This window comes from Arachis ipaensis, chromosome B7 (assembly GCF_059453495.1).
Source record: "Arachis ipaensis isolate K30076 ecotype BB chromosome B7, ASM5945349v1, whole genome shotgun sequence".
NCBI lineage: Eukaryota > Viridiplantae > Streptophyta > Magnoliopsida > Fabales > Fabaceae > Arachis > Arachis ipaensis.
The window spans coordinates 18486107-18511052 of NC_142442.1; the positions used below are offsets into that span (position 1 = coordinate 18486107).

At 32.6% G+C, this 24946-nt stretch overlaps 2 protein-coding genes across 9 annotated transcripts; one reads left to right on the forward strand and one right to left on the reverse strand.

Moving 5' to 3' along the window:
- Window positions 1–7952: 7952 nt before the first annotated feature.
- LOC107608842 (metal transporter Nramp1-like) lies at window positions 7953–12409 on the reverse strand. Of its 2 annotated transcripts, none has more exons than XM_088493879.1 (10): window positions 11866–12409; window positions 11164–11242; window positions 10965–11069; window positions 10670–10779; window positions 10343–10516; window positions 10163–10246; window positions 9384–9500; window positions 9134–9274; window positions 8800–8989; window positions 7953–8430 (listed from the first exon to the last, which is right to left on the reverse strand). In XM_088493879.1, exons 2-9 carry the CDS (start codon window positions 11189–11191, stop codon window positions 8975–8977), a joined length of 774 nt encoding a protein of 257 aa, XP_088350005.1. In that variant the 5' UTR covers window positions 11192–11242; window positions 11866–12409; the 3' UTR covers window positions 7953–8430; window positions 8800–8974. The 2 variants fall into 2 exon arrangements, with proteins under 2 accessions (XP_088350005.1, XP_088350006.1); XM_088493880.1 differs by having other exon boundaries at window positions 11164–11375; window positions 11866–12379.
- Window positions 12410–14232: 1823 nt separating this feature from the next.
- On the forward strand, window positions 14233–23562 carry LOC107608843 (uncharacterized). 7 transcript variants are annotated; one of them, XM_088493878.1, is made up of 10 exons: window positions 14235–14975; window positions 18916–18948; window positions 21136–21207; window positions 21595–21738; window positions 21837–21908; window positions 22012–22083; window positions 22191–22265; window positions 22567–22635; window positions 22913–22984; window positions 23160–23562. In XM_088493878.1, the coding sequence occupies exons 1-9, from the start codon at window positions 14548–14550 to the stop codon at window positions 22977–22979; spliced, it is 1032 nt and encodes a 343-aa protein (XP_088350004.1). In that variant the 5' UTR covers window positions 14235–14547; the 3' UTR covers window positions 22980–22984; window positions 23160–23562. The 7 variants fall into 7 exon arrangements, 4 of the variants coding, with proteins under 4 accessions (XP_088350001.1, XP_088350004.1, XP_088350003.1 ...); XR_015892285.1 differs by lacking the exon at window positions 18916–18948 and having other exon boundaries at window positions 14233–14975; window positions 21526–21738; window positions 22747–22984; window positions 23124–23562; XR_015892284.1 differs by lacking the exon at window positions 18916–18948 and having other exon boundaries at window positions 14233–14975; window positions 21526–21738; window positions 22747–22984.
- Window positions 23563–24946: the final 1384 nt, after the last annotated feature.

Genomic DNA, 24946 nt, shown 5'->3' on the forward strand with positions numbered 1-24946 from the left:
TTTTCCGACGGAAAAAATCCGTCGGTAAATAATTTCCGACGGGGCTTTTACAGAGGGACAAAATCCGTCGGTAATTTCGTCGGTAACCAAAAATCCGTCTGTAATAAAGACTAAATCTGTCTGTAAATCTGTCTGTATTAATCAATTTTCTAGTTGTGACAGATGCACCAACAAGTGTGCTGCTTGTCATTTATTAAAATAATCTTAATTAGAAAATATCACGTGACTGTCATGTCTATTGTCTAATTAGAATAGTTACTAGAGTCACCAAAAAAAATTAGAATAGTTACTAAATTAAAGATGATTAGTGGCAATGTAATCTAATTAGTTATAGCTTGTATATATATATTGGTACTATTTGTTTTAAAAAAAAAAAGAGTTGTTCATGCCTATTGCCTAATTAGAATAGTTGCTAAATTAAAGGTGATTAGTGGCAATGTAACCTAATTAGTTACAGCTTGTACATATATATTGGTACTATTTGTTTTCAAAAAAAACAAGAGGGTTCGCCGTTCAACCTTTATAATGGGGTTACAACTAGTGTGAAAATTTAAGGTGGTGTGTGTAACACCCTACCACCCAAAGCTATACGCTTAAGCCGTAAAATAGAGGTGGTGTGGTATTACGACCTCTAAAATAAAATATATACATATAATAGCAGAAAGAATATAATAAACTTGGAGCCTCAGAAAAAAAATTAGGTGAAACAAAAATCGCGAAAAAAAAGCGCAACGCTCAGAAAACGAGATTACTTGCGTGTTAAAAAAATCCAAAGTTCATAAGTATAAATAAACAGAAAGTGAGATTAGAGAGTCAAGGATACAAAATGACTAGCTCCTAACTCAGCTTGCGAAGGCAAAGCTGGCCGGAGAATATTTACATACATATATACATATCCCAAAATGCCCAAAATGTATAGATAAAACCATAGCTCTCCAAAAACCTCTAAGAGGAACAAAATAAACAAGTTATTCAGAGAGAAAGTTAAGTACATATATACATAAACTATACAGCACAAGCAACCCAGAAACCACTTCGCTTCAGAAGTCCAGACGCCTAGCGAGGTGCCTCTCGACCTGCATCTGAAAAACAACAACACAGTATGGGGTGAGAACCGGAGGTTCTCAGCATGGTAAAGGTGTCACGCACATAATATATAAGGTCTTGGGAATGCCAGAGGCAATCCTAGGACGCCGACACTCAGATTATAAACCTTAAAAGTATTAAATGGAAGCCATAAAAGGTGGTCTTCTTGGGATATCTAAGTCTAACTTAACTTAACTCTAACTCCAAGTCTTTCCTCCTTTCCTCCATACCTCCATCTCCGATAATTCGCATAGACAAACAAACAAACAAGGCAATCACAAGTAGAAAACAAGTAGTTCAAGTAACAATTACAACTATTAGCAGAATATAATCAATTAGGCATTCCCAATTGATGGTAATCAGTGGCAAAGAGAAGGGGGTTGAATCTTAGCCTCTTTTTCGTTGAGTAATACTTGCTGCCTTTTAGAATGTTTCAGGAGAATTTTCTGTGTTTTGTCTCATAACCAGACACGAGATATTTTCTTTTTGTCTCGTACCCAGTTAGGAGATATTTTTCAATTTTTGTCTCCTTAGCAACAGAAACTGAAATGGAGTAGAAGAGAAAGAGAGAATCACACCAAAAAGTATCCTGGTTCAGCTGCTAAGTGCAGTACAGCCTACATCCAGTCTTCATCACAACAATGATGGAATTTCACTATAATCAAACAGATTACAAACGCCAATTCTTCCTAGGAACTACCCTTCCTATCCAGGACAAGTCCAGAATCTATCCCTAAGCTTTCAACTGCTAAGTGCTAACCCAACGTGCAAGGAAATTCTCACAGAATCATGATACACAACTCATAGATGTACAAAGGACCTATAAGACACATATGGCTTTTTATTTAATTTTGTACACCCTGCCTTTTTTCACTCACTGGCTTTTTCTTACAAACCTCACACTGTTTGCCTTTTTCACCATGAGACTCAGACAGACAAAACTAAAGAAAATACAAAATGAAACACATTGAAGGAGAAGAACTTCTGTTAGCTTGGGTAGTTATGAGAACTCTGTGCTTACTCTCCTTGTCTCAAGCCTTGGCCGTTCACCCTTATTATAGAAGGGGAAGCTTCCAAGGTTGAAACGGTTCAACCAAGCCAACTTCTTCTTCTTCAACACCAAAACCGGTTCGGACAGAGAGAGGAGAGAGTGACCCAAAAGCAAAACCAATATGCAATTACCTCTCTCTCATCCCTTCTCATCAAGCTTCATCAATCTAAGCCTTCCATCTTGACTTGGTCCCCAAGAAGGATTTCTGACCCTTGATGAATACTTGATCCTTGACAGCTCCATCTGCTCCACTTTTGCTTCCTCCTCCACGTAGCTACAGTAGCTACCTTCTGTGATGGATGAACAAAAAGTAGAAACGAGCCATACCACAGGGATCTTCTTCTATGACCGAATGGGATTGCTACCATTTTAGGTATGGAGATCTTGAGGCTTCTTCACCACATCTTACCTTTAGTGGTAAAGATCTCAGCCGTGCCATACTGTAGATCTTCTTTTTGCAAGGGCCATCATCACCTTGGCTGCTTGCTTCTTCAAAGCTTCTCTGCTTCTACCTCTGATAGCTTGCATCTTCTTCTTTCCTGACAGATGAAATAACCGAAAACTAGAGAGAGAAGAGAGATAAGAGAGAAAAGCTTTCAATGGAAGTAAAGAAAGAAATTAAAATGAGTTAAATTTCCACTTTCCAAACCCCCATGCCTAGTAATGTGTAATGCATTAATGGCAATCAAATTAATGTAAACTTTCTCTTTCATATTACCAATGTATGCATTAAATCAAAGTTAATTAAATTTGAATTCCATCAAAGAGGGGAGTGGGTAACCGAACTCAATTATGCTCCATTTCATTCTTTCTTCTTTCACTTCGGTCCAACCAAAAGTTGGGGCAATTGGAAACCTTGTTTTGGGCTTTGCTGAATAATTTTTAGGCCCAATTATCTTGCTGACCAAATAATTATTTTAGCCATTTATCAATTGAAATTCTGTACAAGGCTGAATATCACATTGGGCTTGTTGTAAGTTTCGGCCCAACAACAGAATCTGCAAATTCTAACAAAATTGTTAATTTGCTAATTTAATTTATAATAGCCTTAAAATTAATTTAATAATTTTATAATTAATTATTTTTAATAATGCTTGATCATCACATTAATTTTAAGTTTTTCAAACTCAACAATCTCCCTCTTGATAACAAACATTATTGAAAATTGAATAGAAAAATGATAAGGATTAAGAGTACTCCCTTAAAGATTTTGAATCTTCCCCTTTTCCATCTGTTAGATAGCTCCCCCTTAATATGTGCTATTTTATTAGTGGGAGCATTACCTGTAATAGTCTTAAAAACCAAGCTTAATACAGTTCTAAAAAATATAATATATTCAACATATAGAACATAAAAATGTTGAACAGTTTGATTTTTGAGCAGATGAATAAGATAATCAAAACTTGATTGGTTATCTTTTTAAATAGCTTATTGTTCAATAACAAAGTATGCCGGAGTACTCTCAGAGTACATTGCAACAAATAGCCAAGACTCAACATACTTATATCAACATGTTCAAAACAATTTCCTGCCCAACAAAATTTTTTGCCAAACAAAACAATAATTCAGTCTCAATGAAGTATTTTCTCATATTCAGTTATCAAAAACAAAACTTCATAAAAAAATTGGCAAAAGGTATCAGAGCACAAAAAAATTCAGAACATGATAATGCAGAAATTAGAGCATGAACCAATAATCATCAGAGAATAAAAAACAGAAATTAGAGCACATGTTTCAACAGATTTCAACCCTGTTTCTGTTTCTTTCCTTTTTAATTCCTCCCCCTTTTTTCATCAAGGAGGGACCTGCAAAACAGATGAAAAAAAGCATGCCAAAATATAGAATAATAGTTTAATAACCAAAGCAAAAGGGGTCCAAATTATCCAAGTACAGTCAACCAACAACACACAAAAAATAGTACTAAATCCAAAGGGGCAGTAAACTTAGAAATTGTTCAAAAAAAATGGGCAGCAATGAGCCTAACAGTTAGGCATCAGATAGATTCACATCAGAGTCAGAGAGATCATTGTCTTTGTCGGAGGGAGCCATATCCTTTTCAAAGCTTTGGAGAAGCAGATTGATCATTTCATTACACTTGTTCCATGCTTTTTCATTTTGATAAGCCTGCTTACGAGCTTCTTTGTAGGAACGTGCCATCAGTTTGGACATATGTGAAAGCTCATTTACAATGTCCTTGATTGATTCAGCAAGCTTAGATGGCTCAGAAGGACGACTTTCAAGATCACTATCAAACGACATGGTTGGCATCGAGCTTTTTCCTTTATTTCCTTTTCCGGTTCTAGAAACTCCGCCTCCTTTGATGGTAGACACCTTGTTTTCTACAGGCTCATTGATTAAATCAACATGAAAATGTTCAAAGATACATGTAAGAAAAATACCATAAAGCATATTCGCCTTCTTATCACTACGTACACAGTCCCACATGTGACGCACCATTAAATAAGCAAATAAAATAGATGAAGAAGTAAGAATAGCAAAGAGAACTAGGGTATCACAACCTGTTACTCTCTCATAGGAACCGCTCTGTGGCATTAGAATGTAGTTGATAATGCGGTGAAGCAGAGCTCTCACAGGCCCGAGAGCTTTGTGAGTCAGAACAGTCCCATCAAGTGCAGAGAAATTTTCACAAACTTAAGTTAGGGCAATCTTATAGGAAATCCCAACTTGAGAGTCCCACTTTTCCTGATATTTATGCTGTGGCTCCTTCATCAGTATACCCTAAGGCAGTACTAATAGTTTCTCTGTTTAAGGTCAGATGCACCTTCTTGACATAAGAATGGATTGCTCCATCATGGTACATCATGTTCGCGTAAAACTCACGAACTTAATTTGGTTAAATCGGCTTTTGAATCTTGAATAGTGGAGTCCACTTGAGATTGTCAAACAGAGTAGAGAAGTCAATTCTCTTTGTACCCAGAGTCTCTAGATTCACTATGTGAGAGGCACACAGTTGACAGTTGACTAGAACTTGACCATGGAACTCGTAGGCAACGCAAGAGTTGAACCGAGCCAGATCAAAGTGAGAATGATTCTTGTTGAACTTATTCTTGAAGTCTAGAGAATCCAAGTTTGGTGGTTCTCTAGTGTTGCGAAGAACGTAACCTTTTGAACGCTGAGAGCTTCGGCCAGATGGATGAGGAGTTGATCGCCTTGGGGTGAAGGAGGTGGAGAGGATTGTGAAGCTTCTTCTTCTTCGACCATAGGCTCTTTCTCTTTTCCAACCTTTTTGCGAGAAGAGGTTCTCTGAGCAATTACTTTCCTCCTCATGGCTTCGGTTGATTGTGAAGAAGGGGAAGAAGATGAAGTAGAATGTATATGGATATGGGTGTGGGTTTGAGGAGCAGATGAAGGATTTTTGGAAGATGGGTTCGGTTGCTTCTTTTAGGTGCCAACTTATTTTTCATGATAGAAAATGAAGAAGAGAGTGAGAAGATGAAGGGATGGCCGAATGGATTAGAGAATGGAGAGAGGTTACAACTGCATTTAATGCTGAGTGGAGAGAGGATTAATAGAATAATGGATATTTAATGGAGCGGTTATCATCAAGGAAATCTTTTAAAATTAAAAAGTAACTAAAAGATCTTTTCCTTGAATCAAGGGAGAGAGTAGGGGAAAAGATTTTGATTTGACATGAACTCTCCCTATAAAGATATGATGTGATAACCTCCAAAAATTAATTTTTTTAAAAAATGATGAAGAAATCAAACGGGCCAGAGTCATGGAATGGGTCAAAAGAGTTTGGTAGGCCTTATGTTCAGTAACGCTTGTGATCAGTCTCCCCCTGTTTCCTGGCTTATTCACTACCTTCCCAGATTTGTCTCCTTCCAACCTACGAGACAAAAACAAACAGGATCAATAAAATCACGATTTTTCAACAGAACTTAAATCCAGCATACCCAAATTGTTCCTTAATGAACAGAACCTATCTTCACACAAAGGTTTAGTGAATATATCAGCGAGTTGTTCTTTGGATTTCACAAATTGAATATCAATAGTACCTTTTTGCACATGTTCTCTAATAAAATGATATCTAACTTCAATGTGCTTAGTTCTAGAGTACAGAACATGATTTTTAGAAATATTTATTGCACTCATATTATCACAAGGTATGCTATTGATTTTCAATTTATAATCCTCTAATTGGGTTTTTAACCAAATTAATTGAGAACAACAAGCAGAGGCAGATATGTATTCAACTTCAGCCATGGATAGAGCAACTGTGGCTTATTTCTTGCTTGACCACATGTTTAGTGAGCTTCCAAGGAAGCAACACATTTTGGATGTGCTCCGTCTATCCACCCGATCTCCCGCATAATCTGCATCACAAAATCCTACTGCACAAAAATCATCAGATCTAGGATACCATAAGCCAAAATCACAAGTTCCCTTAATGTATCTAATGATTCTTTTGACGGCTGAAAGATGGGATTCTTTTGGGTGAAATTGAAACCTTGAACATACACCCACACTTTGAACAATATCCGGCCCAGAGAAAGTAAGATACATGAGTGAACTTATCATTCCTCTATACCGTGTTTCATCCATATCTTTGCCGTTTTCATCATTTTCAAGTTTAGTATTTGGATGCATAGGTGTTTCCATTGGTTTGGAATTTTCAAGGCCAAATTTTTTGATTAATTATTTTGCATATTTACCTTGGTGAATAAAAATACCACTAGGAGTTTGTTCAATTTGGAGACCAAGGAAAAAGGTTAATTCTCCCATTAAACTCATTTCAGACTCACTAGTCATAAGTTTTCCAAACTCTTCACACAAGGTTTTATTGGCCGAACCAAACACAATATCATCCACATAAACTTGAACAAGAAGAATATCATCATTAGATTCTTTGATAAATAAAGTAGTATCGGTGGTACCCCTTTGAAAGTAATTTTCCATTAAGAAGGCACTAAGCCTTTCATACCAAGCTCTTGGAGCTTGCCTAAGGCCATAAAGAGCCTTTGAAAGTTTAAAAACATGATTTAGAAATTCTTTATTTTCAAAACCGGGGGGTTGTGCCACAAATACTTCTCTATCTATAAAGCCATTAAAGAAAGCACATTTAACATCCATTTGGAACATTCTAAAACCTGAGAGCTTTGCACCTTCGCATTCTTTTGTTATGATGTCAAATACACCAAGCTCTATGACTGTCCTCAAAACCATTGGAACCACAACTGATGAACTTGTTATTTGCCTTGCAATCAAGAACCCATCCTCTTGTTCTTGTTCTTGATCATCAATTTCTGGTTTCACAACTAGAAAATGGATTAATACAGACAGATTTACAGACGGATTTAGTCTTTATTACAGACGGATTTTTGGTTACCGACGAAATTACCGATGGATTTTGTCCCTCTGTAAAAGCTCCGTCGGAAATTATTCACCGACGGATTTTTTTCCGTCGAAAAATTACAAACGGATTTTTACCAGTTACCGATGGATTTTCCCTCTGTAAATTTTCTATCCATTTCCCAAAGGCGATGAACTTTCTGATGGATTTTCCGTCTGTAATTACAGACGGATTTTCAGACGGATTTTTCGTCTGTAATTACAGACGAATTTTTCGACGGATTTTTCGTCTGTAATTACAGACAGATTTTTCGACGGATTTTTCGTCTGTAATTTGAACTTTGAAAAATCATCTCACACTATGATTATAGACAGAAAATCTGTCTGTAAATCCGTCGGTAAAGTAAAATAGAAATTTTTTTAAATTTTTCCATTGCAAAATGAATACTTTAGGTTTATTTTTTAAATTTCTTCCATCAAACACACTGTAAATTGAAAAAAAAAAGATACCCAAAAAAATAAACCATTGACAGAACTATAACTATTTACATTACTCATTGACACTACTAGTTCCTTTATTTTTAACAATTTAAACAAACAAGATTTTATATTAATCCTATTCCTTTTAGATTGCATGATGGTGACTTGCTCAGAGCCATTGACAAATACACCTCCTGGATCTCCTTGTGGTTGTGTGTAGCCACTTCAAGTTAAACTCCACATTAGCATTGCAATATACAAGTTCTTCCCTTTGGTTTTCAAGCTAGCTGAGGAAATTGCAGCCAATCTTTTGTTGAGTCGCAACCAGGTTTGCATTGTTGGAGCTAATGCAGCAAATCATCAACTAGAGAAAACCATTGTTCTCTTAAATTTGGTGCCTCAAGGAGTTAAGTTTGATGATACAATAGCATTCTTGATATACAAGAAATTCTGGCACAAAGAAATTCTCACTGATGCTTCCCTTTTTGGCACAAGAAATTCTGGCACAAAGAAAATCTAATGGCTTATTCAACCAGAAAAAGAATATATTTCAAGGTACCTAATTACTTTCATGGCTTATAAGGCAACTCGCAAAATCTTAAAAACCAGATCCTTGTGACATTGATTAATGGAAATACTGAGATAATATTCTATATATTTTATTTATTTTAATCAGCAAAGGGAAGAAAACACAGTTTGTATTGACACAGCTCTCTTCTTTATTTATAGAGTTTGCTGATATAGAAGTTGTCACAAAGCAGAGTTTTAAAAATTCATCCTTCTAAATGGTCTTCACACACACATCACAACTATACTAATATTTGGCAACTGAATTTGCCTTTCAATTGAAAGGCGCAATATAGATTTACCTCAACAAGGACCTTTGCCTTCTTTGACTTTATCTTGAATAAAATAGCTTCATCTACTAAGAAATTGCCTTCTCAATCATCTCTGCTCCAATAAATTCTGTGATTCCAACAGTAGCAGCCATGTTTGATGTTTCTTCTCTACTTTGCTTGCTTGGTTTCTTCAATTTCATCTTTCTTAGAAGTTAGAACCCTGGTTTCATTCAAAACAGTAGAATTCATCTAATATTTACATGGTATTTATTAATAAGACTATGTGATATTATAAGTCAGAAGAAGAATGAGGAAACTGGCCTAGAAAACACTTGCTTCTTAGAGTAAAAAACTATATACTCACCAAATGCTTATGCCATGTCATTCCTAAGAGGCCATCTCTGTCAGTGAATGCACGTTCATCCATCATAAGTCTATCATTCACATCTCTTACTTTCATTTGGTACTCTTTCCATGTTCTCCAACCTTTACTTGCTTCTATTTCCTGAACAAAAAGAAAAACAAAAGAAAAGAAAAGAAAACACTTTATTATATGATAGTTGTTATTTTAAGAACTTGTGTTTGTTTTAAGTTTAAACTTGGCCAAATGATACCTTTCTCTGGTCATTTATCTTGATTGCTGCTTTCTCAAGCTCCTTGATTGACTTCAATATAGGAGACAAATTCATGTCTTTATTTGAAATCTCATCTTCCAAGTTCTTCACATTAAGCTGTGATTCAAACATTTTGGTTTCATGAATATCTTTATAAAATTCAGTTACAACGATCCTTATCTCATAATGTGAGGTCGGCTACATAGATTATATGGCACTATATTGCCATGTCGAATTCAGTGACAACAGTCTGAGTGTAAAAAGTACAAAGTTAACACACCTGGAGCTCCTTAGCATATGATTGATAATCAAAAGGTAAGAACTCTTCATCTGCTAGCCATAATGCTACTAGACCCCAAATACTTGCAACTATTTTCCACAACAGAACCAATTGTCATTCAAGTGAATTAAGTATATGTAGTTACAGTTTCTCTTGTGGTTTCTATAGTTCCTTCACCTATTCTTTCGCCTAACATATGAAATGACATAGATCCTGTTACCACTTGTTAGGATTTGATTCGATTCAATGCGGAGAAACATTCTCATATCAAATAAGGTCATGAAGTGTCAAACATGATAACAGAACTTTCCCATTTGTAACACTATGTGTATATATTGTGAATATACTAATTGCGGAAAAGTTAACATATTTTAACCTGTAGTTGTATATGTAATTATTAAATTCTTAACTCTTCAAGAAACATTTTGATATCATTAGAGTTAACTGAGATGGAGTTTAATGTGACATAAACTGAAAAAAGAAATTGAATGCCACCAACCTGCAACATGCCTATGAAACATAGGATCTCCAAATTTCTGCATTCAGATGAAATCATCATACAGTGAGTGGTATACTGGATAATCTGCAGAATTCACAAAGAAACAAAGCTTGAGAATACATTTCAAAAGGAAAGAAAAATCAAATGGCTGTAGAAGACAGGGAGAACGCACGGCATAACCATAGCCCCTAGGAGTGAAATCGTGAGACCAGTAGCACCGCTTCCTTTTAGTTCTGGCACAAAAAGACCCTTCAAAACTTCTTTAGCAACAGGTTTTGCATATCCAAGCTCAGCAAAAAAGCATGCAGCAATTGTAAATACTAGAAATGCAATCAAGAATTCAAGTTTTCTAACCTGTTTCAATAACAACATAGAAACGGGCTCATATTGTTGTTATATAGATAGATAGTACCTAATATAACATGCAATGACGACCATAAATTTGTTCAGGATACAAATAATTTCCTGTCGTATAATAGTAGAGAAGAATGGAACACAGAAAACTACCCCATATTGCTGGAAAGCTAAGAGGATCAATGTACTGAGTATTGTCAGAATAACACCAATCCAAACAGGTATGCTGAAAAGCATGTTTAATGCAAAGGCTGTCCCAATTACTGCACATGTAGAGTGAGAGATCAAGATTTCAAAACATGGAAATATATGGTTGCCAATCATGGATCTAACTTTTATGTTGGTGGTTGTGCATGTTTTAAAGTCATGGACTCTGTTGTATCCTATAAAACATGGTAATTATACAAATAAATGAGATAAAAGAAAATTGCTAGATGAATCTGAATACCTTCAGGAATGTCACAGGCGACTATGGCAATTTTAGCAATAAACCAAAGAATAAAGTTGGTAGCCCAAGGATATTCATTTCTACAATGCTCTGCTAAGTGCTTTCCTGCAAGCAGTAGAGAGTGAACGAAAAACAAGAGAAAATTGCTAGTTGCTTGCGTACTTGAAAAGTATCTATAAAATGAAATTGATTTAAGTACCAGTGATGACCCCAAGATTGGCTGCCATGGATTGAATTAATAGAGCAGCGCAGGATGCCACCAATATGATCCAAAGTAGCTGATAAAACAAATGTGAAAAGGAAATGAAGGATAATTTTGACTAACCAAAAATACAGTCTCATTATACGACCTTAGAACAGTAACCACAGCCAAATCAACGATCATCAACGACTCCAGGAGCCTCCAATTTTCTAGATTCAGGCCAAATCAAATGCAGAATTTTCACTACTCAGCAAAAATTCAGCAAAGCTAGCAACAGAAAATTCAATAATCACATATCTCCAATTTTAGAATTCAGATTCAGAATATAAAATTGCAAAATTAGAGTCTACAACAGCAAAAGCTTCAAAATCAGCAAGGAATCCAAAACTTACAGAAGAAGTTCATATCAAAGGAGAAGAAAGAGACTCATCAGATTTCAATTTTACATTTTAACCTCAACAACAAACAAAATCAACAGAGCTGGCAGATCGAGCAATAATTCAGCATTCATCTTTGTCTATTTATGCAAAAAACGAAGAAGAAGCAACAGATTTGGCTGAAGAAGAAGAATTAGCTTTCAATTTTGAATTTCAACCAGTATAATCAAGAGCAATTTCAGTTTGAGTAGGATTCCAAAATTCAATTCCAAAACTGCAATCAAAATTAGCTCTCATTCCAGAACACACAAGAGAAGAACACATGGATCTACATTTGGCGCATTTGGAGGAAATGGCTCGGGCCGAGCTGAGGAGGAAGTTGCCATCCAGGACGGCGGAGTAGCAGCGGAGGGGTTGAATCGCCCACCGCCAAAGCCACCTTACTCGTTTACAAAGGTTGTGGTTGGCTGGGCGACAGACAGCGGCACCGTCGCAAAGTTGGAGGGAGATGACACCGTGCATGAAGGAGGCGGATGGGCCCAGAGCGGTGAGAACGATGACGACGCAACTACCTCCGCGACCACTAGAGGCAGAGATCTTCCCTGAAGGATGAGTGCAGTGATTCCTGAACCGGTAGATGAGGATAACCAGCGAATGGCCGTTGCTGAGGTCAGTGATGAGATTGTGCGACGCGAGCGGCGGCAGCAGCGGTGAAAGCAACTCGTGGACGGAGAGAGAGCGTGGACGGAGAGAGCGTGGACGGATAGAGGAAGAAGCTCTTCACTAGCGTGGAGGGTGAATGGAGCTCGAGAGACTAGGGTGTAAGTTAGGGTTAGCTCAATGTTTTCGACAGAAAATTTTAAGTTATAGACGGATTTTTCCGTCTGTAATAATTTGATAAAATATAGTATTTTGTCTATTTAATTACAGACGAAAAATCCGTCTGTAACTATTTTCTATGGAAAAAAATTAATTTTACCGACAAAATTATCGACGAATTTTGTTTTTCGTCTGTAATTTATGCTAATTCATTTTTTTTATTTTTCGACAAAAAAATCTCTCTAAAATTTCGTCTGTATTTTCGTGGGATAAAATCCGTCGAAAATCACCGTTTGTAATAATTAGTTTTCTAGTAGTGTTTGAGGTAGTACTTTTGGGGTTCCCCGTTGGAATCTGATGCAAGGGCCATGTTTGAGTGAGTTTTGAATTGATAGGAAAGTTATTATGAAATAGATGATGATGATGTAGTTTTAATTGGTCTCTATATATAAATTAAGGGTGGGTACTGCTAGCTAATCAATAATTTTTTTGAACAACATGAACAATCACTAATCAAATTAAAATACACTACACTTCTAAATTACCCATCTAAATTTTAATATTAGAATAACTATCCGCACACCTAGTAAAATGAACATCCAATATATTTATTATTCACATTATTTAATATTTTCATTGTCTACCTATACTTTTTCATAAATTAAAGTAAACTTGTGTAGTAGGTGGAAATTGGAACATCAGACACTACTATTTATGGATGTCAATTATTGAGTATAAACAAAATTACTGGTTTATTGCCAATAATGGGTGTTTCTTTTTGTTAACTTTTTGCTTGGTTCATGTGAAAAGCTTTTGTATCATTTATAATTATGTTAGCCACTTATTTGTTATTTCAACTAGTCTTATCATCCGCGCTTTGCGCGGAAAACATATAAGATAGAAAAAGGCAAGTTGGTATATAATGTGTCCGAAATTTATTTCGCGAATTACTCAGGTAAAATGGTAAAAGTGTACTCTATGAAAGTCATTTAGTTTACAAGTGTAAATTTTGAAAATTAATATATTTATAATATTTATTTAAAAAATAAATTGAAAAAAAGCCGAAGAAGAATTGTTATTAGATTATTCCTAAGAATGCTGGGAAAGTCATCTTAGTGGACATAATTATTCCCGTTGTACCTAATAATGTGATGAGCCTATTGCCAATACTGTTTTTTTAATTATATTTGATGATAAGATTGACAATTCAAATAAACAACCCGATTTTATTTAGTTCTTTATTGATTCATGACCCACAATTTTGTTAATTCTTTTTTTTTTAATGAGCACAATTTATTATTTTTAATTAATAATATTTAAAAATATTAGCTAAAAATATAATATTAAACTGCTCAACAAAAATATTAGATTATTGGTTAAAAATATTAATTAATATATATTAAAATTATCAACCCTTAAATTTTTCTTAATATTTATTCTTATATTTCGTTATAGTATTTTCCGGTGCTTTGCACAGATAATAAAGCTAATTATTAACAAATAACTTATTAACCTATAGATAATATACAAAAAATAATAAGATAAGTATGCCCTGTTTAAAAAAAAAATATAAGTATGTCCTGAAAATTTTAAGACAGTCTTATAAAATTCTAAATAAAAAAATTAAGTTCCCAACAAAATTTTAGGATTGTTTTATAAGTTTTCGAGTAAAAAATCCCGAGTAAAATCCTGAAAATTTGCAACACTCAATATATATATATAACACGGAATTCATTCTATCTTTTAATCGGTTCCATACTTGCAGGCTAAGTGTTTCCCTATGATTCTTTAAAAGACTTGCACAATATTTTTCCCCCTAAAAACTCATAAATTTATTGTAAAATTGTTTTAAAGACTTATTTGACACTTATTTTTTCCTTGAAAAATTCCGAATTTATCGTTAAAATCCTTTAAAAAACTACCTCTCTTATTATTCTTAAACTTTTACGTAAGTCATACATGAGATACATAGATATGATATGATACACCAATTTCTGTATACTCTCCTAGATCGATGAGTTCAATTATTGCAGGGTTCACCCACGAATACAGTCTCTTCCCATATCCACATTATAATGTAATTCAGTTTATATAGACTCCAACTCTAAGCTACATACACAACTAACACCATCTAATAATTTCTCTGCTTTGTTGCGTGGTTTACTTAATTTCCGAATTCACATATATGGCTCTTGCATCAAATGTTTCCGATGCAAAACTTGAGAAACAAGAAGATGATGCCTTTTTGTTTGCACAAATGGCATGTTCAATTGCGGTTCCAATGGCTGTGAGGACCACAATAGAGCTTGGTGTATTTGAGATCATAGCAAAAGAAGGCGAAGGTGCAAAGCTCTCAGCAAAAGACATTGTGGATCGCATTGGAAGCAACAACCCTGAAGCAGCATCAATGTTGGATCGTGTTCTAAGGCTTCTTGCAAGTCATTCATTACTGTCTTGTTCTGTTGTTGAAGATCCAGAAAGCTCTAATAACTTGCACCACAGGCTACTGTATAGCCTCTCACCTGTTTCCAAATACTTTGTGACTGATGCTGATGGTGTGTCTTGGGGACCCTCTTTGGCGCATCTTCTGGATAAAGTCTTATATCCATGCTGGTCAGTAAACGCATCGCATCTTATCTTGGATTTTTATGCCCTTTCACTAAATATGAATTAATTAACCTACATCATACAACAAAGACCTAATATTATTTTGGATTTTATGCCCTTTCACGTAACTCTTTGAGCCATTAATTTTTTCGTGGAAATTTAAAAGTTGAACTGTTATATGATTATTTGATATATTTAACTAAATTATTGTCTAATAATTTTTAACTAACAATTTCATACCTTAATTTTTGGTTATCAATTGATCAACATAAATACTAAATTATTTTTAATAAATAAATTTTATTAATTTATGTGTGTAAATTTTAAAAAATATGTGTGTAAATGATATTGATTCATGTGTATAAAATTCTAATAAATATAAGTATAAATTATTTGTTTCTTGTATATAAAATATTCATAAATATGGGTATAAATTATTGCTGACCAAGTACTGATAAAAAATAATAATATTTGCTGATTATGTAATATTATTCTTAAATTATTCTATTTTATTAATTTTTTTCTGAAAAATTATTTTATAATACATATATTTATATGGTGAAGTCTCTAACCAGAATATTAATGGCTAAAGAGGGCCAAGAATTGACCTTCAAATAAAATAATGACACTTGGTAGATTTGGCTTCACAACTTTTCAATAGTCAAAGGGTGGTTAAGAGTGTGCAATAATTACTAAAAAGTTATCATGTAGATAAAATTATCATTTGAGGTTACTTTATATGTTATTGAATCTTGGACAAAAATATTATTAGGTCATTATACAAAATAAAATCAAAACTGCACAAGCATGAGGTCCAATAATTTTTTTTCTGGCACAATTGTAAAATAAAATTTATTTCTTTAATAATATATTCCTTAGTTTGTTTGTATTTCTCTAAAAAAATAACCGTAAAAAATATTATAATACCCTAAAAATTTTATTAAGGGAACAAAATTAATATTTTTTTACCACATATATTTGTAAGATTTATTTTTTATATTTGTTTAAAAAATTGTTGGACTGAGAGTGTTCGTTTTTTTTTAATAATTATACAAAAAAATAATAATGAATTAATATAAATATATTAACATTTGTAAAATACATGTTATAAACATTAAAGTTAGTCACCAGTATAAAATATATGTTAGAATATAAATACACATTTATTATCTATTATATACTACTAATTTTACAACTAAAATATGCCACATGTCACTTTTCATTGCAATTAAAATCAAATTTTTCTCTCGAAAATTAAAGAGTTCTCTCCTCTTCTCTCTCTCCCTTCCTCTATCTCTCTCTTTCCTTCACTCACTCTATCTCTCTTATATATCATTATCAATTACTAATTATAAATTTGACAATCAAAATATACAACATGGCATTCTCTAATTACATTCAAACAAAATTAAAATTTTGAAATTGAATATAGCTATATTATATATTATATTTATATATTACTAACAAATTTAATAACTAAAATGTGTCACATGACACTCTCTTATTAAAATTTAAAGAAAATATTTTCTTCCAAAATTACTAAATCTCCTTCTTACATTCTCTTATCTACCTCTTTTTTTTTCTACTTCTCTCTATCCTTCGCACTCTATATATAATTTATATTTTATATTAGAAATTTGACAAATCAAAATGTGCCACCAAATATTCTTTTATTGTAATTAAAATAAAAAAAATTTTAACTTCCAAAATTAACAAACTCCTACTCCCATTCTTCTTTTTTATCTTTCTCTCTCTTTTCTCTCATTGTCTATTTTTCTCTACCATTTTATTCTATAAAAAATAAAATTAACAACATAATATAATTTAAATAAAAAATCTTATTATATACATATTTTTTATTTAGCTTTAAATTTTTTCTACTTATCTTTCTAATTTATGTTTTTACTTTTTTTTCAAATATTTATTGTATATAATTTAAAAAAAATACTAATATTGTGATTAAAAGTTAGAATTGATATAAATTTTTTTATGCTAATATCTAATTATAGTTTTATATATATAGAGTAACAAATATTATTTTTAAATAACAAGCACAGAAATTAATTATTTTTATTTGTACAACAAACTTAACACCTAATTAAATATAAGAGTATACAAGTTATAAATTCTTTCAAATTTTAGATAACGAATGTTAAAATTAATTATTATTAAAAAGTTAAACTCTTTCATATGAAATACTAAAAAATTTATTGTTAATTTTGGAAGCTAAAGAAAAATTTTATTTGATTACAATAAAAGAATATTTGGCGGCATATTTTGATTTGTCAAATTACTAATATAAAATATAAATTATATATAGAGTGCGAATGATAGAGAGAAACAGAAAAAAAGAGAGATAGATAAGAGAATGTAAGAAGGAGGTTTAGTAATTTTGGAAGAAAATATTTTTTCTAAATTTTAATAAGAGAGTGTCATATGACACATTTTAGTTATTAAATTAGTTAGTAATATATAAATACAATATACAATATAACTATATTCAATTTTAAAATTTTAATTTTATTTGAATGTAATTAGAGAATGTCATGTTGTATATTTTGATTGTCAAATTTATAATTAATAATTAATAATGATATATAAGAGAGATAGAGTGAGTGAAAGAACGAGAGAGATAGAGAAAAGGTGAGAGATGATGGAATAATTCTTAAATTTTGGAAAGAAAATTTTTATTTTAATTACAATAAGAAATTAATATGTGACACATTTTGGTTGTAAAATTAGTAGTATATAATAGATATAATACATATGTATATATATTTTATATTGGTGGCTGACTTTAGTGAATAATTTTAGTGTACACATAGTACAACCCTTTATTTAGTGAAGTTTTAGTCTTGCATGGAATGGTTAATTTCATTAAAAAAAACTTTTACTGTAAATTTTACACCGAATCAATTCTACAATCAAATCACAAAAATTTATTGAATAATTAATTTACAAAGAGAAAGAGATTTCATTATTTAAACCTAAATTTAAAAAAAAATTGTGATTGTTTAGTTTGAATTTTAGTCTTTTTTAAATTTATGTTTTTTGATCTCTCTTACACAATTATATATTGACATGTACTTTTTTTTATATTATACAAAAAAAATTAGCACTATTATAAAATATAACCAATAAAATAACCAATAAAATATAATAGCACAAAATATTTACGAAGACATCACTATTATTAAACATATTATAAATAATATTATCAACCACTACTAGAAAACTAGTTATTACAGATGGATATTTCCGACGGATTTTATCCCACTGAAATACAGACGGAATTTCAGAGGGATTTTTTTGTCGGAAAACAAAAAAAATAGATTAGCATAAATTACAGACGGAAAAGAGAATCCGTCTATAATTCAGTCGGAAAAATTAATTTTTTTTCCGTGGAATAGTTACAGACGGATTTTCCGTCTGTAATTAAGTAGACAAAACGCTACATTTTATTAAATTATTACAGACGAAAATCCGTTTGTAATTTAAAATTTTTCGTCAGAAAATATTAAAATAAGAGTTGTGAGTGAAAAGCTCCTCGTTTCAATCACGGTACTTCTCCAAATCTCTACACTCATCCCTTCCAAATCCTCCATCAGCGGCGCATCTCAGCTTTCTAATTTCATGTAATTAATTTCTCTTTTTCCAATGGATCTTCTTCGTCACGCTCTCTTCCGTTCCTCCTCCTCCTCCGCCGCCGCTCTGCTGCCATTGTTCGGTTGTTCCTCTGAGTTTTTGGCGTCTTCCGCCGCTGCCGCGACCACTCGCGTCGGACGATCTCTCTCTATCATCCTTTGCGTCGCACGAGCCCCCTCCCTGTGATTCTGTTGTTTAGGGTTCAATTTTTCTGTGCCAATTTTAGATTATCAGTTTTTCTTCGCAGTTTCTATCTTCTTGTTGTTGTTGATGCTGATTGAGCTTCTTGTTTCTGTTACAGTTTCTATCACATGCTGGTATCTCAAAACAGATGGTAATTTTGCCCTTTCCATTCTCTTTCTTCTATTTAAATGTTTCTAATTTCCAGCTTAGGGATTCGATCACCTGTTCTGAGCTTGTTCCACGATTCTACTCTATTTGTGATTTTTTTTTTGTGTGGATAAATGCATTGCTTTCAATCCTTCATCTTGGTTAATTATTTTGGAACCCTAGAATTGCACATTCTTAATTAATCAGTGTTCTAGCAATACAGTGAAATTCTTTGAACTCTTATAGATATAGAATGGAATTGAACTTCTAGATTATGGCTTCTCTTAATCACTTATTGCAGCAGATAAATTTATCTATGCAGAAATTACAGTATTAGGATTATTTATTGCAGTATTATTCTCTCTTCTGTGATTTGGAAGTTGTAGAAGTAGTTAGGTGATATGTTAAGATAGAATATTGAAAGGTTCCTTTTTTTTTCTCCTTCTGTTTTATGACCTTCTTTTCAGCTTAAATATTAATGAAAAATAAAATTAGCTTTGTCTATGACCTACTTGGCTGAGGAGTGAGGAGCAGATATTCCGATATGATATCAAGTTTGGTGGAAAAGCCTAAACAGCTTTTCATGAAAGATATCAGGTTAGTGCACTAATTGATTCTATGGATTTGTTAAATAGGAATTGGTTACTAACTTGGTTATTTTGGTGGCAGGATGCTGCCCAAGTATAATGTCACTGCCACGTTAAGGTTGGTTTTAAATTAATTTCTGTTTAAAAAATGATAAATCTAAAGCATCAAGCAGAAATTGGAAGCTAAGAATTACTAGTAGAGAGTACACTCGAAGAGACATAATGTGAAGTTATGGGCTTATTATTATTTAGAGCATAATGTGACATTAGTTTATTTGAAATTGCATGATGCATGGTTTAGAGTTTCTTCATGTGAAACCTGGAAAAGGAGCAGCATTTGTGAGAACCAAGCTCAAGAACTATGTTACAGGGAATACAGTTGAGAAGACTTTTAGAGCTGGAAGCTCGGTAATCTATTCTAAACTGCAGTTTTAGGGCTCATGCTTGGAGTTGTTATGTTCATAATTGTCACTTGAATAGGAAAAGGAAATGTTTTGGAGTTTTAGTAGCTATTATCCTCTATTAATAATATTACATAACACAACTCTCCTCTATTATCCGAGTTCTGGAGAAGCTATGCAAAGCACATCAGTGAAAAAATTGCTAATCCGAGTTTTAGTAGCAAAAAATTTCAATTTTGTTTTCATTTGCATGCTCAACGTGTACTTTATGGCAGCTTTTTATATGGTAAGCCTCTTTTCTTTAGGGTAGCAATTATATAACCACTGCAGGCTTAAGTACCGCAATTTGCTATCAATCATTAAGATCAGGTTATAGCTCTACGGATTGTGACACAAAATATCTGAATTCATATCCTACTTGTCTTGCCCCTGTGAAATTATAAATGAATTCAATTTTTCAAAATTTGGTATTTGCGTTTTTTATTTAGATTATCAGTTTATCTATCGTTCTTTTTTTACTTTCTCCAATTTGTTGCCCATTGCTTGCACCAAGTTATAATTCTTTTGCTCCTCTGGTTCCTTCTCAGCTAGTGATTCTAAAAAGATAAAGGGGTAGTAGAAAATGTAGCGTGAGAATTTGGATGCAAAAGATGAGAGGAGCAAAGAGAGCATATAGAAGAAAATGTGGCCAGCCAGGTAAGTTTGCTTATAACTGTGTAGATACCAGCCATGAACGCCACAGAGAGAGTTACAAGTGTAGTGCCAAGAAGCGGCATTGCCAGCTTCATAGCGAGAATATCTTTTGTATGGCACTAGTTTTTCAAATGGTCAAGCAATGACGTTAGATAGAAGTGTATCAGATATAATTTTAATTTTAAATTAGGTAGAACTTAGCAAATAGAATCCAAGTTGATTAAAAGGGCATGCATATGCATGAAGGAAAATGGTTCATGAGACTTATCAAAATTGTGTATAGTCTATGAAATCCAGGTCATTTTTTAGACTGTTAATAGCTTTTGCTTGTTAATTTGTTATTATACAGTTTTGTATATCCAGATGCTTAATATTTTTACTTATATGCTTAAAATTTTATGAATTATTCTCTGGAAAGAAAAAGAAAGGAAAAGCTTTAGAGGGGTTTTCTAGTAATACGTTATGTTATATCATGCTAATATCTTTTATTGTTTTGTGCTTGAATTGAAGGGATTTCATGTGGAATAAGCTGACAGGCACAATACCAAAGGAGATTGGGAATATTGCAACACTAAAACTCTTGTAAGAACCTATACCAAAGAAGATGAAATTATTATAATTGATCCTCATCAAGTTCTCTTTTTTCAAAGAAGGTGTTGTTCTATCTGTCATCCTTGTTGATATTGTCTAAGATTTGTTTCAAAAGATCAATCATGATTGCCTATGTGTATAACCAGAATTAAATTTGGACTTCTGCTGGTCCTGATGTTGTTATAAATAGACATGTATGGAGTAATCTAGTTGGCTGAGTTTAGAAGCAAGGTTTATAGAGTTGGTTGAAATTGTATATATATATATATATATATATATATATATATATATGATGCTTTGTACTTTCAGGCTTCTGAATGGAAATAATTTATATATATATATATATATATATATATATATGATACTTTGTACTTTCAGGCTTCTGAATGGAAATAATTTATCCGGTAGCTTACCGGATGAGCTGGGCAACCTTACAAAATTAAACAGATTCCAAGTCGACGAAAACCAATTGTCGGGTCCAATCCTAGTGTCATTTGCCAACATGACCAATGTTAAACACCTGTGAGTGAATCCTGATGGCCCATATGCACAACCAACTGAACTTGAAGCTGGATTTCTTATTTATCACCTTATCTGATTTGTTTGCATATTCCCTGCAGCCACATGAACAACAACTCATTTAGTGGTCAACTTCCACCCGAACTTTCGAAGCTGCCTAATCTTATCCACCTGTGAGTATTTAAGCTCTTTATTTTGCTTCCTGAGATGCCTTCTGGACTGATTAATTGTTTTCAAGTTTTAACTGTGCCTGTTTTGTTGAAATGACTTTTAAAGGCTTATGGACAACAACAACTTATCTGGTTATCTTCCACCAGAATACTCCATGCTCCAAGGGTTGCGAATACTGTATGTCCTACTTCCATATATTTTCTTTTTTATTTGAAGCAGTTATCAACTTTTTCATCTTTGTGTATTATAGAAGTTAATATGCATCTATTTGATTTCCCTTGCAGCCAACTTGATAACAATAATTTCAGTGGGAATGGAATTCCTTCTACCTATGCAAACTTATCCATGCTTGTAAAACTGTAAGTATTATTTTAACCATGCAATCCGAATGTCTGATATCCTACCTTTGATAGTATCATTCTTAAATATAATTTGTGGTAAAAGATGGGGAGTCTTTGAATCTTTATGCTTAATCGCCAAAGAGCTTACTTGTGAAGTTATGGATTGGAACTTGGAAGTATGTAAAAAATCACATGCTTTGGGCTCCTAGCTCAAGCTCAAGCAGGATATTAAGTCACAAGCTTAACCTTCAAGAACATAAGAACAATTTTTATTTTTTATTTATTTTTCGGGGCTAATGTTTACTCTTTGGCTTGGCAGGAGTCTGAGAAACTGCAATCTACAAGGAACTGTTCCTGATTTTAGCCCAATAGCAAATCTTAGCTATTTGTATGTTTAGCTATCTCTGGTGATTTTGCATTGTGACTAGTGACATTGAAATAATTTTCTTCTCCTTTTTATGGCTACCCTCTAATTTGTGGTTGTTGGTTCATGTTGTAGAGATCTTAGCTGGAATCATCTTACAGGACACTTGCCAACAAATAAACTTTTAGACAATATATAGCCAATTTTATTTATATATTTTGTATATATAACAATGTTCGTTTATTTTCATGCTAGCGATGATCAACATGAGTCTGATGTAGTAATGCTCTTGCTGTTGCAGCAATCTGGCCAATAACAATCTCAATGGATCTATACCTCGAAACTTCTCAAACCTGCCTCTTCTTTAGGAACTGTAAGAAGATACTCGTCAACATATTATATGTGATTATTACATAACACCATCTTGGATTTCTTGAATAAAAACTGTTTAGGAGAAGCGAGTGGCGATATAAACTCTAGTGAGACACTTATACGAATGCAATTCTTTGCAGATTAGTTTGATGTTTGGCTTCTGTGGTTTATCACAGGTCACTTCAGAACAATATGTTGTCTGGATCCATCCCTGCTGGAAAAGGGTCATTCTTTTCTAGCTCTATCAAGTCTGGAACCACTTCTGCCAATTCTGTATCTGGAAGAGCACCAAAAAATCAAAATTCTGTTCTTGATTTGCGAGAACAGATTCATAATCTCAATGAAGAGCTTTTTCAGCGTGTTACTCAACAAACAGATGAGCGTATTAGTAAGTTGTTAGATACACGCTTGGGATAAGGGCTATGATGATGATGAGGATGAAGATGACACTGAAGACTATAGCTGATAGTTTTAGTATGGTTGAACAATATACTAGGAATTATAGTTGATGATCAATACATTTTATGTTTTGATTTATATTGACTTGCTTGTTTATAGTACTTTTCTTTTAGTTTGATAATACGATGAATTTGTTTATTTTTTGAAATATTATAAATATTCGAATACAAATTAGATAAAAATTTGTATTAAATTTATATTTATTTTGTATGAAAATAAGTTTATTTCGTAATTAGAAAAATAAAAAAATTCTATTTTACCTTACCGACGGATTTACAGACGGATTTTCTGTCTGTAATTAGAGTGTAAGATAATTTTCCAAAGTTCAAATTACAGACGGAAAATCCGTCTGAAAATCTGTCTGTAATACAGACGGAAAATCCGTCTGAAAGTGCGTCGCCTTTGGGAAATGGGTAGAAAATTTACAGAAGAAAAATCCGTCGGTAACTGGTAAAAATCCGTCTGTAATTTTCCGACAGAAAAAAATCCGTCGGTAAATAATTTCCGACGGGACTTTTACAGAGGGACAAAATCCGTCGGTAATTTCGTCGGTAACCAAAAATCCGTCTGTAATAAAGACTAAATCCGTCTGTAAATCTGTCTGTATTAATCCATTTTCTAGTTGTGAACATATTAAAATAGCAAGAAAATACTTTTTAATTATTAAATTTTCTGATATGTTAATTAAGTTATTAAAATTTTATTAATATACTTAATTTTACAATTGTTGATATATTTATATTAATTTATTATTATTTTTTTGTATTATTATTAAAAAAAACGAAGACTCCCACAATCCAACAATTTTTTAAACAAATATAAAAAATAAAGTTTACAAATATATCTCATAAAAAAATACTAATTTTATTCTCTTAATAAAATTTTTAGGGTATCATAACATTTTTTACGGCTATTTTTTTTAGAGAAATACAAACAAATTAAGAAACAAATTATTAAAGAAATAAACTTTATTTTACAATCTAGCCAAAAAAATTATTGGACTCTGTACTTGAGTAGTTTTCATTTTATTTTGTATAGTGGTCCAATAATATTTTTATCTAAGACCCAACAACACATGAAGTAACCTCAAATGACAATTCTATCCACAAAGTAACTTTCTAGTAATTATTGCACACTCATTTAACCTTTTAAAATATTGAAAAGTTGTAAAACCAAACTTACCAAGTGTCACTATTTTATTTGAAGGTCAACTCTTAACCATCTTTAGCCATTAATATTTTAGCCACCAGAGACTTCACCTATTTATATATTGTCATATACATTAGTAAAATACATAAATATAGAGAATCAAGCTTTAATTAATTAATATTAGTCATATTTTTGTTAAATTACCTTTTTTTTATAATCACTCTTTTTAAATTCTAAAGTTTAATTTTTAAATTCTCTATGAAATGAAAGTTAAAAAAATAACTAATTTCAATTAATTAAAAATTGATTTTCATTCTTACTTAATTACTTATTTCACACCTCCTCAGTTGCCTTC

Coding starts and splice junctions, on each gene's coding strand:
- LOC107608842 (XM_088493879.1), bottom strand. CDS start 11,191: ATGGCAGCCAATCTTGGGGTCATCACTG. Junction 10,517..10,669: donor TAGCTTTCCAGCAATATGGG/GTAGTTTTCTGT, acceptor TTATTGAAACAG/GTTAGAAAACTTGAATTCTT. Junction 10,247..10,342: donor TTTCACTCCTAGGGGCTATG/GTTATGCCGTGC, acceptor TGAATTCTGCAG/ATTATCCAGTATACCACTCA.
- LOC107608843 (XM_088493875.1), top strand. CDS start 14,548: ATGGCTCTTGCATCAAATGTTTCCGATGCAAAACTTGAGAAACAAGAA. Junction 21,909..22,011: donor CTGCCTAATCTTATCCACCT/GTGAGTATTTAA, acceptor TGACTTTTAAAG/GCTTATGGACAACAACAACT. Junction 22,636..22,912: donor ATAGCAAATCTTAGCTATTT/GTATGTTTAGCT, acceptor TTGCTGTTGCAG/CAATCTGGCCAATAACAATC.